Here is a 17,346-nt window from a genome sequence, read left to right as displayed (position 1 = left end):
AGCTATGAGAAAAGATTTCTAAGCAGAAGGAATGTCATTTACAAAGGCAAAAAGATTTTAAAACAGTGTGATTATTCAGGGAACTCAAAGTAGCTTCTATTATTAGAGTGTACAGTCTTGCATAAATGATATATTAATGCCATGAATCCCTAAGGACAAAACCTAAATTATGGAGAAGACTGCAGGAAATATAGAGAAGAACTAAGAAATTCAAAACTTAGTTTTGTTTTCATTTATAGTGCTAGGATGATTTGAGAATGTCTATTGCACATTTACATTTAGCTCACCTTATAAATTATAGAAGTTCTTAGATAATTAAATCACTTTTTGAAGAGTGATATTTCAAACTTCATTACTGTAAAGAATCCTCTCAGTTGTGAGTTTGCCATGTGATCTTCACAAAATTGTAATACACGGTCCATAAGGAGACTATATCAAGATTTACGGTACAGAAAACTCAACTGGGCTTTTCCCTCAAATAATTTTTTGGCTTTGCATTTTAAGAATTTTCTCCAATTTCTTCTTTGGGTGATGTATTTTTATTCACTCTCAGATTGCAAAAAGAAATAGGCTAAAACTACTGGATTAACATTTTGGCATTTATATTATACAAATGCTAAAATGATCAGATCTGTAGAATTTATAGAACATCAGGTCATATTTTGATGTGAATAAGAGTGGGAATAGTGAATTAAAACTCATCTCAGACCTATTTATCTTGGTATAGAAAATTGTAATGCTTCTTTGAACTTAAAATATGCACTCCAAAGTTGCACACTGGTGGACTACAGGATGTGAAAGCTTTGCTTGGCTCCCAGGGTGTTTCAAAAGTTTGAGCCAAGGTTTAAATTTAGAGAAAAATCCAGAATTCTGGCCCTTCCTGAAAGTTTTGAAGATCCACTAACTCTGGTGGAAAAAAAACATAGTCCCCAAAAGGCAAGTAAATGTTTTCTACTTCACATAGAACCATCTCCTTCTATCACCCCAGGTACTGAAATCCACATCACTCTCCTAACATACGTTATATGACTGAGACCTTGTGCCAGACAAAAAAACAAAACAAAACCAGGAACAACAACAAAAAACAACTACTAAAGATCAATCGAGAGTTATCAAAATGTCTAGAAAAATGTTTAGAATTTGATCATTTGTAATTCTGAGAATTGAACATACATGCTATGCTAACAAAATCATCTAAAAATGGAACAACTCAAACCTTCAATCTTTTCCTTCTTGAATTTTGTTAACTAAACTATTCCTAAACAACAACAAAAACAACAAAGCCAAACAAATCCAGTATAACAATTTTTCCTCCTGACCAACAAGTTATTTGTTTTGGTATCTGGTCAATATAACACAAACATCACAGTACAATAATCCCAAAATGTATAAATAGATTATGAGATTGATCTGTGGTTTGAATGAAAATACCTCCCTATATCTTTCAATATAGCAAATATAATTTATTTTATTTAAATAGATTGAATACCCAAACTGTTCTAGATTAGGAAATATAAAGGCAGAAGTGATGGGCACTTACCTTAGCTATCTGGACACACCAATTAAGCAATAGCTGGGATCCAATGTTATCCTTGTGTTCATGGACATAATCCAACAGGCAGCCATGGGGCATAAGCTGTGTAACCAGCTGAATGGTTGGGCTTAGACACACACCCAATAACCGGACTAAGTGTGGATGGTCCATACTTGCCATGATCAGAGCTTCCTAAGAGAAAAAAATATAACACCATTGTTTAAACTCAAAGTTGTTTACCATTATAGTTATTTGCCCTGTACTAATAGTGTTGATAATGATTTTGAAAATGTACTCTCACTCAGTGGAATCAATTAAAAGTGAAAAGACATTATTGTAGCTATTATATTTCTAAAGTGGTTTAATTCAAGTGAAATTAAATGAAAATAGACTATACAAAATGGGAAATATTATAGAATAACTGCATATAAAATTAATAGCAGTATTTTCCCTTTTGTGATATGAATAATAATAGATTTTATTTACTGCCAAGTAAGTTGAAATTGAATCCTAATTTATACTGTAGATTTTTAACCTTTGATCTTTGGTTCTAGAGTCCAATAATCTGTACAAATGCACTTATTTGTATAAGGTGGCTCAGTTACAAATAAGGCGATTCAAAGTTAACTCATTCATTATTGGCGTGGATTCAGACAGCATACACAGGTATAATTTATAAATTATAAATATCATTATAAACAATTACAAACAATATGCCTATTGTGAATTTATGTAGAAAAATAAACATTTTAATATGACATTTTGCTCCATAACTTTGCTTTCACTCAAATTTATTTCATTTTCAAAATTATAAGTGATGTTTATTCATAGAACCATAAAATTTGAGAGCTAGAGGCGAGATTGTACAAAGTTGTATACTCCAATTTTCTCGTTTCATGAAGTGAGAAAACAGTTCTAAATTCTTTTTCATAATCATAAAGGCAGCTTTGCTTAATGGAGATAGAGTGTGGACATATTATGGTTATTTAGCACATCCTAAGGTTAGCCTTCAATCAACAGTTATTTTAAGTAACTTCAGTCCAATTTGAAATTGATATGACCTTATACACACACAGAGTGGGTGACACATCCATGGCAATTTATTATCAATCAGTTACCTATATGCAGGTATGAGATTGTTCATTGTACTATTCTTGAATATTTTTTGTAGCTTTGAAAAGTTTCAAACAAATACTTGAAGACAGAAAGCTATATTGAGCTTCTCTTTAAGACAGCATGGCGGATTGGTATACACATTTACCTCCATTTCCTTTCAATTCTACCATTTTAACAACAGAGTAATTAATAAAAAGCCAGAAACCAATAATCACAAGAAGAAATGAGGATGGAATGCTAAAAGTAGCAAGTGGCTTACTAGTAGTAACTGACTTAGCAAACGTAAGAAATCTGAAGCCTAACTTAGTAGGGGGAAAACTGAAAAGAAATCCAACTTACCCCACTTGTTTACACACCAAAGGCTCAGTAGTGTTACACCACAAACCACTATACATAAATGGAGCAGGAGGGACTGACTTCATCAGGATTTTTTCAAAGTCCATTTAGGATGCACTTAGACTACAGATCTCCTTCTCCCCTTCATCCTTAGGAGAGGCTAAACCAAAGGGATTGTGGACTGAATATCAGGCAATGGAAAGAGAAATACTCTGGTGAAAATAGTAGGATCATGTAAATTTATATATGGTGAAAGATGGGGCCACGCTCCAGTTTCTTCTCCCAAATGGAGCTGTGACTTCAAACTTCTGGAAGTTTTGTTTAAACCTCAAATTCTACATCCAGCGAAATTTGAACCAAGTGAGTAAATGTACAGATATATCTGTTCTTAAAAGTGATTATTGGGGTTTCCCTGGTGGCGCAGTGGTTGAGAGTCCGCCTGCCGATGCAGGGGACACGGGTTCGTGCCCCGGTCCGGGAAGATCCCACATGCCGTGGAGCGGCTGGGCCCGTGAGCCGTGGCCACTGAGCCTGCGCATCCAGAGCCTGTGCTCCGCAACAGGAGAGGCCACAACAGTGAGAGGCCTGCGTACCGCAAAAAAAAAATAAATTAAAAAAAAATGATTATCTCACATTTCCTTTCTCTGTTAGATGTGCTCACTTAATAAAAGGTGGAAGGCAGTTTAAAAAGTACATTTAATTGAGGAAACAAGGAAACGACAGAAGGGATACTCCAGAATAAAGGCTATACAGAAGCCTGAGATAGTAGCCAGTCCAGACTGGAGTAGGACATATTGCTCTGGAAAAGATGATGCAAGAAGATGGAATTGATAGAAAACCTAATGAGTTTAAAATGCATTAAGAGTATACATATTTTCCTAGCCGAATCTGACCATCAAATTAGTGATAGATACACAGAAAACTAAGCAAAAGTAAAATAAAGAAATGAATTTGAGGTAAAACACAAGATACACACAAGAAAAGAAAGTCATCATAATTACTATAAAGCAGTGGTCCCTAACATTTTTAGCACCAGGGATGGTTTTCATGGAAGACAATTTTTCCATGGACCAGGGGTGGGCAGGGGGATGGCTCACAATGATTGAAGTGCATTACATTTATTGTGCACTGTATTATTATTACATTGTAATATATAATGAAATAATTATACAACTCACCATAATGCAGAATCAGTGGGAGCCCTGAGCTTGTTCTCACTTGCCATTCACTGGTAGGGTTTTGATATGGGTCTGCAAGCAATTGATTTATTATGGTCTCTGTGCAGTCAAACCTCTCTGCTAATGATAATCTGTATTTGCAGCCGCTCCCCAGTGCTAGCATCACTGCCTCAGCCCCACCTCAGATCATCAGGCATTAGATTCTCATAAGGAGCGGGCAACCCAGATCACTCACATGTGCAGTTCACAGTAGGGTTTGCACTCCTGTGAGAATCTAATGCAGCCACTGACCTGTCAGGAGGCGGAGCTCGGGCAGTTATGCGAGCGATGGGGAGCAGCTGTAAATACAGATGAAGCTTCACTCGCTCACCCGCCGCTCACTTCGTGCTGTGTGGCCTGGTTCCTAACAGGCCACGGACCACTACAGGTCTGTGGCCTGGGGGTTGGGGAAATCTGCTATAAAGCACAGCTGCAGCTGGGAGTCGTTATATAAGCATAACAACATAAACATGAAACATTAATATAAGCAACTATCATATGACTATATTGGAAAATGAAGAAAAGGAAGATATATTTCTGCAAGGTGGTGATGGGAAGGAAGTGAAGTACATTCCTGTTGTTCACAATGAAAAGTTAGTATATGATGCATAAAACTGAAAAATCAAGAGTTGACAGTATAAGCATATTATTTAGATAGAGAGTTAAGTAAAAGAAGAAATTGCTGAAAATTGAAAGTGATTACTTGGGCAGTGTAAAATGGGGGCAGGGAAGGAAAAGAGGGTCGCTAGTGACTGCTGTCTTTCACCATTATTAGCCTTGTAAGACATTATTCACGTTTAACCTCCACTACTATTTGAGTAATGAGTTCAGCTGAGTCTAAAGATTATTCATAATTATGGGGTAAGTCTGACAGAGTATATAGATTTTACTGGATACAGCCAGGGTCTTACGTGAAATATAACATTTTATTTCTTGAAGAAGGAAGGGTGGGGCAGTATGAATACGTGTCCAGAGAAGGGATAGATATAAGGCTAAACAGAAGAAACAAGCTGGTAAGGGGGTTTCAGCCTAACTCAAGGCGCATTATTTTTGAGGCTTTTGTGGGCAGAAGCTGAAACTGTTGTTTTTCAGGTGTTATCCTCAGGTGGTACCAGTCAAACGGTCCCAAGGTAGGACTTCTCAGTGGCTCAGAGAAAAGAGACGCTCCACATGGAGACCAGAGCTGGTGAGAAAAAACACTGTAGATACTACAGGGTGACTGCAACTGGGAGACTGTTGTGTAAGATCATATGAGACACGCAGCCCTTCCCAAACTATTTGGGAAGGCTTCCACTGAAGTTGGGAGTTTCTGCACAATTAGCAAAGCCAGAAATTTGAGTTATTGCTACTAATATGGCTCTATTTGGATCCAGGAGGTGGACACATTTTGGTTTTGCTTCCTGTATATTTCAGTCAACATTTGAAATAAAGCAGACTAATGTAATTATAAGGAGAGTACAAACAGAAATGTTAGCCAAGTTGCATTATCTATTATTTAATGTAGTATTTTTATTAACTAAATAGTAATTAACATTAATATTAAAAGCATAAACCAGAGGATTCCTTCACTAAATTATGACATGCACACATATAAATATACACATAGACACCAATAAGCAAAACATAATTAAATTAAATATCTAACTCAATCAAGTATCAAATTAGATATTTAATTAGATATTAAATATTAGATATCTGATTAAATTAAATGTATGCTAATTGCATTCTATTTCTCTTCTGGTGGCTCTAGTTTTTCATGTCCATCAAATCGACCGAGGTTTATCACTATAAGGGTAGCTTTCCAAGCCCCACTCCCAGATAATCAGGTCTAGAAGTAAATCAGAATCTACATGTGTAGCAAGATCCCTAGGAGAAATTACTGTAGGAAACATAGAAATTTGAGAACCCCTGGAACATCTCCATCAAATGTATGTCTCTATCATCCATTGCAAAGGAAGTAACATGCAACAGTTGTTTGATCATCACTGTAACTCTAGGAAGCAAAGGAGGCAGCCATTCTCAGCTGTAACATAAGGAAACCAAGGCTGAGCAGAATTACCGCCCCAGGTCATATGATGTGTAGGCAGCAGGATCAGTGTTAAGACTCGGGTTTTCTGATTCTTAGTACACAGTGCTATTTCTTAGGACAGTAAACATACTGTAATTTTAAAATTTCCATTCTATCGGCACTTCGAACTGTAGATGCTTATCTTATTAACAAGAAGACAGCACCAAACACCTGACTTTAGCCATATCTGAGTGAATTGGGTCAAATTATATTGATACTTTAGCTCCTGAGGAGCAACTCAAGCAACAGATTTGCACCTACAGGTAAACTGCCGTCACTTACAATATGTTTTCAGAAAAAGCCGAAGAAAATATATTTCTCTGATTTCCTGTGAGTATTATTTGGTACAGGCCATTTCCTATGATATAGAACACGGTGAAATTTAAGGTAAAAGAAAGATTTTAAGGTTATTTCAGGCCTTCTTTTTCACGACGAAATACATAAACACATTTTTTTCTTTTACAACTCAAGGAGTATTGATATTTCCATTCTAAATATGCATGTGAAAAGTTTACATCAGAAGAGTGTAAAAAAGTCCCATGAAAGTTCTCTTTTAAAAAATCTATTTGTAAGTCCTGGCAAAAAAGCTGGGGTTGTATTAAGGAAAATTGCTCATCACACTACAAAGAGTATTTGAAACCAAATTGCAGAGTATTTGCATAACAGTTCTCGTTTTTTTGAGAAAGAAAAGATGAACACGACGATACTAATTGTAGGTTTTATTTTTTCATAAAGGAAATAGCAGATGGCTTTTTTGGGGGATAGGGGAAGAAATAAAGAGAAGAGAATGTGGATTCATTTAGAGTGATGAGTAGGATGGAAAGGGAAAAAATCAATATTTTAATAATGGAGTGTTAGGTTTCAATAAATTACTCTATGTTAAAATTAATAACGTCCTTTGTTACCTATCTCTGTGTGGGGCCTATGGAAGCAATTTTGGAATTTTTGCTGCTGTCACTAGAAAATGTGACCAAAGGCCACTGGAATACATACAAGTTGACAGGTATATTATCTATTTTTCCAGAAATGAAATTATTTTCTGTCTTTGTTTTCCCTTTTGCTTTACAAAATTTTTCTTGTAGGTGAATTAAATAGTTTCCTCATTGGACAGAGAGGAAGGCTGTAACAGGTGCTACACTGAAAACTCTAAAGCAGAAACATTTTTCTTTACAATGAGTTCTCGTTTCAATAAGGACATTTTTTTTTAACTATCAAGGGATGATCAGGGCATAGATAAAAAGCTCTGAAGCATGTGTGCCATTATTCTCTAGCCTATGCTATTTGTACCTCTATTTCATTCTGAAGGAAAGACATTTCTGTACAATAATAAAAGTGAGCAATACCATTTGTCACACAAAGGCATCATTTTGCCCAGCCTTCAGATGTTAAACCTTGCCACTTAAGCTTGTTTTCTCACTCATGCTGTTAGTAGTTTCACAAAAAGGAAACAAAAAACAAAAAACATATGGTCATTGAAAACTTATGGGCTACTCTGTTTTTGAAAAATGTTAACTTCAGCCCAACTTTCACTGTTTCATTATGTCTATGGACCATTAATTCAATACCCTCCAGCTGAAAATGGGGAAAATCTCATTGCATCAGGGATAAGGAAGATAAAAAAAGGGGGATAGAGAAAAAGAAAGGATAAACAATTAACACAGGCATATAAAATTGTGCTTAATGAAACTGTCAGCAGACTTGTGAATGCTTAAAACAAATGCCTCTCCTAAAGATAGTGTGGGTGATGATGATGAAGAGAACAAAGAAGATATTAGATGGCAGTGATGAAAAATGAGATAAAATTATTGGTCCATAATAATGTTTTACAAATGTGTTTTGCTGCAGATGGTACCCAGATAATAAAATAAATGAAATCTGCATCTGTTCCCTCATGTCTAGAATAAATAATAATTTACTAGTGCAAGTAGGTGAGCAGTAATTAGACTGAATTAATATGCCATCAGTTTAAGTGTGTCTACATTGCTTAGTGGCACTCCTTTCCAATCCCTGGTATCATTTTTGTGAACTTGAACAAACAAATTAGGATCCTTCTAACTTTTGGAGTCAGCAGTTTTCCATCTCTGTTCTCCATCATTCACCCATTTGCTGGCTGAATTTTAGATCTACATATTACTTAACAATGCTACACAATTAAGATCTTTGTGAATAATTTTATACAAGGTAGAATTTTACTTTCTGACTGTGTTTTCTATCTTCCCCCTACCCCTAGTTATACTGAATTTCCCTCTATCCTTATTATATTTTCCTATCCTATGGTATACATGTATTCACTTAAAATATTTATTGAGGACCTGCTATGTGCCTAGCACTGTGATTGAAGCTTTTCTATCCTCATGAAGCTTTCATTCTCCTGGGAGAGGCAACACAATATACAGGAAAACCAAATAAATATAAAACAGATGTATAAATAAGTATAAATTGCATTAAGGGTTATGAAGAAAATAGAGTATTGCAATAGATAATAAAATGGTGGTGGCAGAGCTATTTTAGATAAGGGTAGTCAAAAAATGTGCCCTGAGATCAGAATTATGAGAAGTCAGATAGACAAATATGAAGAAAGAGACTGAGAGCTTGGCAAATTCTGGAAGCTCTGAGAATACCCATGTCTGGAATTTAGGAAAGGTTGCAATGGCATGAGATAAGATTGGAAATGTAAGTAGGGGCCAGACCATGAAAGGCCTTTAAGTCATGGAAAGAAGACTGGATTTATTTATTTATTTTTTTTTTTTTTATGCGTTACGCGGGCCTCTCACTGTTGTGGCCTCTCCCGTTGCGGAGGACAGGCTCCGGACGCGCAGGCTCAGCGGCCATGGCTCACGGGCCCAGCCGCTCCGCGGCACGTGGGATCCTCCCAGACCGGGGCACGAACCCGCGTCCCCTGCACCGGCAGGCGGACTCTCAACCACTGCGCCACCAGGGAAGCCCCCTGGATTTATTTTTAATAATTTAATTTTTTAATGCCTGTTTCTGTTCTGCTTCACTTATCTCTCTCTTAGCCTAAACGCCACTGTTAACTATTATAATAAAGCATTTACCACATCCTATAATTTTTCCCCCCGATATTCCCATTTTGACACCCCTTGGCCAAAGACAACTCCCACCATTTGAATTCTCAAACTTTCCAGTGTTGTTAGAGAAAAGCATAGATGCATGGAGGTTTGTCAAATCTCCTGACTTGATCCTCCAAAAATAGCCCTTGGTTTTAGTTTTTAATTTCTTATTGACTCTTTATTACATTTATTATGACCTGTATCTCTGAGCAGGAAAAATAAAAACAAAAACAAAACAAAACAACACTTTCTACCTTTCACAATATTTACTCTGTAAAATGTGCTCTTGACATCTTTCCATTGTGTTCCTTTGGATAATTTTACCTTTGTTTATCTCTAGTATGACTTTATTTTCACTCCATATTGGCACATTCACTGTACCCACAAATATATTTAGATGTCCTATATTCTAAAAATGAAAGTTCCTTCAATTTTTCCACTTCTCTACTCTGAGAATATTTGCTGTTCTCATTGGCTATTTCTTCATTTTATAGTCCTTCGCTCCTTAGGGGTCTAGTTTTTCTGCAACTTTCCTACATTCTAACTATTCAAAGAACTCTTGAAAAAGTCACCAGTAACCTCCTTATCACTAGTCAATGAGTTATCCCCTCATTCTTAACATTTTCCTGAGATTCTGCATGCTGATACCTCACTGACCACCATCCTCTTTTGAAAATCTGTGATTGATGATAGTATTTTATTCTATCCTGAAACTCCGGTCTCTCTGAGTATTCTTATTACAGGCATTGGCACCTGCTTTTCCCTCCTATACCTTAAATGTGGAAATGCCATCATAGCTTTGTCCCTAATATTCTTTGCTTTCATCTGTAACCTCTTGCATCCTTATATCTTATAACTAAGAAATATGACAGAGTTATCAGAAACACATGGAGTCAACTGCAGAATTCTGTGGTTTCTCAGGTTTAATAACATGGCTATTTAAAAGATGGAAAGCAAAATGCATCATGACCATATCCAAAATATCTGTGCAAAATACCTGTCAAAATATCCAGACATGAGAATTATGCTGTGCCCATATTCCAACCATGCTTTTCAACTCCTGCAATTTCAACCGTCATCTCTGAGCAGAAACTAATAGGACTTTATATAGGTATAGCTCCCCTATCGTGGTATCTATTCCATTTTTATTTGACTTATTTGTTAAATGTCCACCACCATCTCTAATGATTTCTCTGAGAGTAGTAATATTAGCTGATAATGTTATCAAACTCTTGTAGAGTGTATGGCTCTTAGTAAGGGGTCATTGCAGTTTTATTAATAAATAAACAGAATCTGTATCATATTCCCCCCTCCCATCCTACCTCATCTCAGGAATCAACTCATATTTCAAGTGCCTTCTGGTCATCCTTATACAGATAAACTACTGGATATCAAATTTAAGACACAAAGTAAATTTCTCGATAAAAGCTTGTCTGCTAACTTTGACAATTTTGTAGATGTCAGAAACATTTTCTAATTTGGGTTTTAAACCTTGGATTCATATTTGGCATTGTCTTTTCTAATGTTTTGCATTCCACTCCATATCTAACATTGTGCCATGTCCCATTTATTATTTATCCCACTGTAGCTCAAATCTGTATCCTTCCATGTATTTTTTTCTTTTTTATACAGCAGGTTCTTATTAGTCATCAATTTTACACACATCAGTGTATGCATGTCAATCTCAATCACCCAATTCATCACACCACCAGCACCACCCACCCTGAGGCTTCCCCCCTTTGGTGGCCATACATTTCTTCTCTACATCTGTGTCTCAATTTCTGACCTGCAAACCAGTTCATCTGTACCATTTTTCTAGGTTCCACATATGCATTAATATACGATATTTGGTTTTCTCTTTCTGACTTACTTCACTCTGTCTGACAGTCTCTAGATCCATCCACATCTCAACAAATGACCCAGTTTCATTCCTTTTTATGGCTGAGTAATATTCCATTGTATATATGTACCACTTCTTTATCCATTCATCTGTTGATGGGCATTTAGGCTGCTTCCATGACTTGGCTATTGTAAACAGTGCTGCAATGAACATTGGGGTGCATGTGTCTTTTTGAATTATGGTTTTCTCTGGGTATATGCCCAGGAGTGGGATTGCTGCATCATATGGTAATTCTATTTTCAGTTTTTCAAGGACCATCCATACTGTTCTCCATAGTGGCTGTACCAATTTACATTAACACCAACAGTGCAAGAGGGTTCCCTTTTCTTCACACCCTCTCCAGCGTTTGTAGATTTTCAAATGATGCCCATTCAAGCAGGTGTGAGGTGATACCTCATTGTAGTTTTGATTTGCATTTCTCTAATAATTAGTGATGTTGAGCATCTTTCCATGTGCCTCTTGGCCATCTGTATGTCTTCTTTGGAGAAATGTCTATTTAGGTCTTCTGCCCTGGATTGGGTTGTTTGGTATTTTAATATTGAGCTGCATGAGCTGTTTATATACTTTGGAGATTACTCCTTTGTCCGTTGATTCATTTACAAATATTTTCTCCCATTCTGAGGGTTGTCTTTTCGTCTTCTTTATGGTTTCCTTTGCTGTGCAAAAGCTTTGAAGTTTCATTAGGTCCCATTTGTTTATTTTTGTTTTTATTTCCATTACTCTAGGAGGTGGATTAAAAAAGATCTTGCTGTGATTTATGTCACAGAGTGTTCTACCTGTGTTTTCCTCTAAGACTTTTATATTATCCAGTCTTACATTTAGGTCTCTAATCCATTTTGAGTTTATTTTTGTGTATGGTGTTAGGGAGTATTCTAATTTCATTTTACATGTAGCTGTCCAGTTTTCCCAGCACCACTTATTGAAGAGACTGTCTTTTCTCCATTGTATATGCTTGCCTCTTTTGTCATAGATTAGTTGACCATAGGTGCGTGGGTTTATCTCTGGGCTTTCTATCTTGTTCCATTGATCTATATTTCTGTTTTTGTGCCAGTACCATATTGTCTTGATTACTGTAGCTTTGTAGTATAGTCTGAAGTCAGGGGCTCTGATTCCTCCAGCTCCGATGTTTTCCCTCAAGACTGCTTTGGCTATTCAGGGTCTTTTTTGTTTCCATGCAAATTTTAAGATGTTTGGTTCCAGTTCCATAAAAAATGCCATTGGTAATTTGATAGGGATTGCATTGAATCTGTAGATTGCTTTGGATAGTATAGTCATTTTCACAATATTGATTCTTCCAATCCAAGAACATGGTATATCTCTCCATCTGTTGGTATCAGCTTTAATTACTTTCATCAGTGTCTTATACTTTTCCGCATACAGGTCTTTTGTCTCCCTAGGTAGGTTTATTCCTAGGTATTTTATTCTTTTTGTTGCAATGGTAAATGGGAGTGTTTCCTTAATTTCTCTTTCTGATCTTTCGTTGTTAGTGTATAGGAATGCAATAGATTTCTGGGCATTAATTTTGTATCTTGCAACTTTACCAAAATCATTGATTAGCTCCAGTAGTTTTCTGGTGGCATCTTTAGGATTCTGTATGTATAGTATCCTGTCATCTGCAAACAGTGACAGTTTTACTTCTTATTTTCCAATTTGTATTCCTTTTATTTCTTTTTCTTCTCTGATTGCCATGGTTGGGACTACCAAAGCTATGTTGAATAACAGTAGTGAGAGTGGACATCCTTGACTTGTTCCTGATCATAGAGGAAATGCTTTCAGTTTTTCTCCATTGAGAATGATGTTTGCTGTGGGTTTGTTGTATGTGGCCTTTATTGTGTTGAGGAAGGTTCACTCTATGCCCACTTTCTGGAGAGTTATTATCATAAATGGGCGTTGAATTTTGTCAAAAGTTTTTCTGCATCTATTGAGATGATCATATGGTTTTTATTCTTCAATTTATTAATATGGTGTATCACATTGATTGATATGCGTATTTTGAAGAATCCTTACATCCCTGGGATAAATCCCACTTGATCATAGTGTATGATCCTTTTAATGTGTTGTTGGATTCCGTCTGCTAGTATTTTGTTAAGGATTTTTGCATCTATGTTCATCAGTGATATTGGTCTGTAGTTTTCTTTTTTTGTAGTATCTTTGCCTGGTTTTGGTATCAGGGTGATGGTGGCCTCATAGAATGAGTTTGGGAGTGTTCCTTCCTGTGCAATTTTTTGGAAGAATTTGAGAAGGATGGGTGTTAGCTCTTCTCTAAATTTTTGATAGAATTCACCTGTGAAGCCATCTGGTCCTGGACTTTTGTTTGTTGGAAGATTTTTTTTTTTTTTTTTTTTTTTTGTGGTACAGGGGCCTCTCACTGTTGTGGCCTCTCCCGTTGTGGAGCACAGGCCCCAGACGCGCAGGCTCAGCAGCCATGACTCACAGGCCTAGCCGCTCCACGGCATGTGGGATCTTCCCGGACCAGGGCACGAACCCGCGTCCCCTGCATCGGTAGGTGGACTCTCAACCACTGCGCCACCAGGGAAGCTCTGTTGGAAGATTTTTAATCAGTTTCAATTTCATTACTTGTGATTGGTCTGTTCATATTTTCTCTTTCTTCCTGTTCAGTCTTGGAAGGTTATACCTTTCTACGAACTTGTCCTTTTCTTCCAGGTTGTCCATTTTATTGGCATAGTGTTGCTTGTAGTAGTCTCTTAGGATGCTTTGTATTTCTGTTGTGTCTGCTGTAACTTCTCCTTTTTCATTTCTAATTTTATTGATTTGAGTCCTCTCCCTCTTTTTCTTGATGAGTCTGGCTAATGGTTTATCAATTTTGTTTACCTTCTCAAAGAACCAGCTTTGAGTTTTATTGATCTTTGCTATTGTTTTCTTTGTTTCTATTTCATTTATTTCTGCTCTGATCTTTATGATTTCTTTCCTTCTGTTAACTTCTTTGGGTTTTGTTTGTTCTTCTTTCTCAAGTTCTTTTAGGTGTAAGGTTACATTGTTTATGTGAGATTTTTCTTGTTTCTTGATGTATGCTTGTATAGCTATAAACTTCCCTCTTAGAACTGCTTTTGCTGCATCCCATACATTTTGGATCATTGTGTTTTCATTGCCATTTCTCTCAAGGTATTTTTTGATATCCTCTTTGATTTCTTCAGTGATCTCTTGGTTATTTCATAACATATTGTTTAGCCTCTATGTGTTTGTGTTTTTTACGGTTTTATTTCCCTGTAATTCATTTCTAATCTCATAGAGTTGTTGTCAGAAGAGATGCTTGTTATGATTTCAATATTCTTAAATTTACTGAGGCTTGATTTGTGACCCAAGATGTGATCTATCCTGGTGAATGTTCCATGTACACTTGAAAAGAAGGTATAATCTGCTGGTTTTGGATGGAATGTCCTATACATATCAATTAACTCTATCTGGTCTATTGTGTAATTTAAAGTTTCTGCTTCCTTATTTATTTTCATTTTGGATGATCTGTCCATTGGTGTAAGTGAGGTGTTAAAGTCCCCCACTATTATTATATTACTGTCAATTTCCTCTTATAGCTGTTAGCAGTTGCCTTATGTATTGAGGTGCTGCTATGCTGGGTCCATATATATTTAGAATTGTTTTATCTTATTCTTGGATTGATCCCTTGATTATTATGTAGTGTCTTTCCTTGTCTCTTGCAACATTATTTATTTTAAAGTCTATTTTATCTAATATGAGTATTGCTACTCCAGCTTTCTTTTGATTTCCATTTGCATGGACTATCTTTTTCCATCCCCTCACTTTCAGTCTGTATGTGTCCCTAGGTCTGAAGTGGGTCTCTTGTGGACAGCATATATATGGGTCTTGTTTTCTATCTATTAGCAAGCCTGTGTCTTTTGGTTTGGAGCATTTGATCCATTCACTTTTAAGGTAATTATCGATATGTATGTTCCTATGACCATTTTCTTAATTGTTTTGGGTTTGTTTTTGTAGGTCCTTTTCTTCTCTTGTGTTTCCCACTTAGAGAAGTTCCTTTAGCATTTGGTGTAGAGCTGGTTTGGTGGTGCTGAATTCTCTTAGCTTTTGCTTGTCTGTAAAGCTTTTGATTTCTCCATCAAATCTGAATGAGATCCTTGCTGGGTAGAGTAATCTTGGTTGTAGGTTCTTTCTTTTCATTATTTTAAGTATATCATGCCACTCCCTTCTGGCTTGTAGAGTTTGTGCTGAGAAATCAGCTGTTAACCTTATGGGAGTTCCCTTGTACGTTATTTGTCATTTTTCCCTTGCTGCTTTCAATAACTTTTCTATGTCTTTAATTTTGCCAGTTTGATTACTATGTGTCTCAGCGTGTTTCTCTTGGGTTTATCCTGCATGGGACTGTCTGTGCTTCCTGCACTTGGGTGGTTAATTCCTTTCCATGTTAGGGAATTTTCAACTATAATCTCTTCAAATATTTTCTCAGGTCCTTTCTCTCTTCTCCTTCTGGGACCCCTATAATGTGAATGTTGTTGCATTTAATGTTGTCCCAGAGGTCTCTTAGGCTGTCTTCAATACTTTTCATTCTTTTTTCTTTATTCTGTTCTGCAGCAGTTTATTCCACCATTCTGTCTTCCAGGTCATTTATCCGTTCATCTGCCTCAGTTATTCTGCTCTTGGTTCCTTCTAGTGTAGTTTTCATTTCAGTTATTGTATTGTTCATCTCTGTTTGTTTGTTCTTTAATTCTTCTAGTTCTTTGTTAAACATTTCTTGCATCTTCTCAATCGTTGCCTCCATTCTTTTCCGAGGTCCTGGATCTTCTTCACTATCACTATTCTGAATTCTTTTTCTGGAAGGTTGCCTATCTCCACTTCATTTAGTTGTTTTTTTGGGATTTTATCTTGTTCCTTCATCTGGTACATAGCCCTCTGCCTTTTCATCTTGTCTATATTTCTGTGAATGTCGTTTCTGTTCCACAGGCTGCAGGATTGTAATTCTTCTTGCTTCTGCTGTCTGCCCTCTGCTAGTGTTGGGGAGGTCTCCTGCAGAGGCAGAAGGTGGCTGTGGCTCACTGTGGGAACAAGGACACTGGCAGCAGAAGTTCTGGGAAGTACTCTCTGGCGTGAGCCCTCCACTCTGCCATTAGCCCCACCAAAGAGCCTGTCCCTTCCATGTATTTTTAACCTGACTCCTAGTTACGTTCAGACTCACATTGCTGCTGTAAAAAAGAATGCTGATTTTCCATTAATTCCAGTGTGTTTTTGCTATAACTTACAAAAAAAAAATCCTTGGCATTTTTTGGAGTCCTACATAGATACACTTAATCTTGCATGTACTCAATAAACATTTGTTGAGTTAAATTTGATATGTCGAAAAATGCAACACATTCTGTAATAAAGAAGGTTAGATTATACTCCCAGCTATGATGCTAGTGATCTGTGGGATTAACCTGCATATTTCTCTTTGCCCCTCCAGAGCCATTCTCCATCCTTCTCCACTTTGCCATGTGCCCAGCAAAACTGACCCAAATGGATGACAACAGGCTACCTTTTCTCTGTATTGGCTTCATTTGTGTTCAGCCAATAAAAAGAAGCAGCAGAAGACTAAAGAGAGAAGAAAGTGAGGTTGGTATTTATCCCTCATCCCCCAATTCCCTGCAGCCTTCTAAAAGTCACAGTGGTAATCTTTCTCTTGCTCCTTCAGGCCTAGCAGTTCTGTTACTAGTCTCGAGACACTTCAACAGTCTATGGCTGGTGTTCCTCAACCCTGCCTATACCTTTATAAAAACCCCTTTGCTAAACTCTCTTCCATTATTCCAACTTAATATACCATGTGTTTCTTTTTTTTTTTTTTTTTTTGCGGTACGCGGGCCTCTCACTGCTGTGGCCTCTCCCGTTGTGGAGCACAGGCTCCGGACGCGCAGGCTCAGCGGCCATGGCTCACAGGTCTAGCTGCTCCGTGGTATGTGGGATCTTCCCGGACTGGGGCACGAACCCGTGTCCCCCTGCATCAGGCAGGCAGACTCTCAACCACTGCGCCACCAGGGAAGCCCTACCATCTGTTTCTTGTTGGGGTTCGTCTGATTAGGTAAATTTGGGCAAGTCACATAACCTAAAACTTATTTATTAAATGACAGATTTAAGTCACTGTT

The 17,346-nt window shown here is 37.1% G+C and overlaps 1 protein-coding gene across 1 annotated transcript in view; it reads right to left on the bottom strand.

Moving 5' to 3' along the window:
• Positions 1-17,346, bottom strand: part of ERBB4 (erb-b2 receptor tyrosine kinase 4) — a 1,120,642-nt gene that overhangs the window by 168,239 nt on the left and 935,057 nt on the right. Inside the window, exon 20 of the mRNA XM_032638162.1 lies at positions 1,541-1,726. Coding sequence (XP_032494053.1) covers positions 1,541-1,726 — 186 coding nt within the window. The remainder of the gene's footprint in view (positions 1-1,540; positions 1,727-17,346) is intronic.

Source organism: Phocoena sinus, chromosome 7 (genome assembly GCF_008692025.1).
Source record: "Phocoena sinus isolate mPhoSin1 chromosome 7, mPhoSin1.pri, whole genome shotgun sequence".
NCBI lineage: Eukaryota > Metazoa > Chordata > Mammalia > Artiodactyla > Phocoenidae > Phocoena > Phocoena sinus.
Note: the sequence above shows the minus strand (reverse complement) of the source record. Positions and strands in the feature narration are given on the sequence as shown.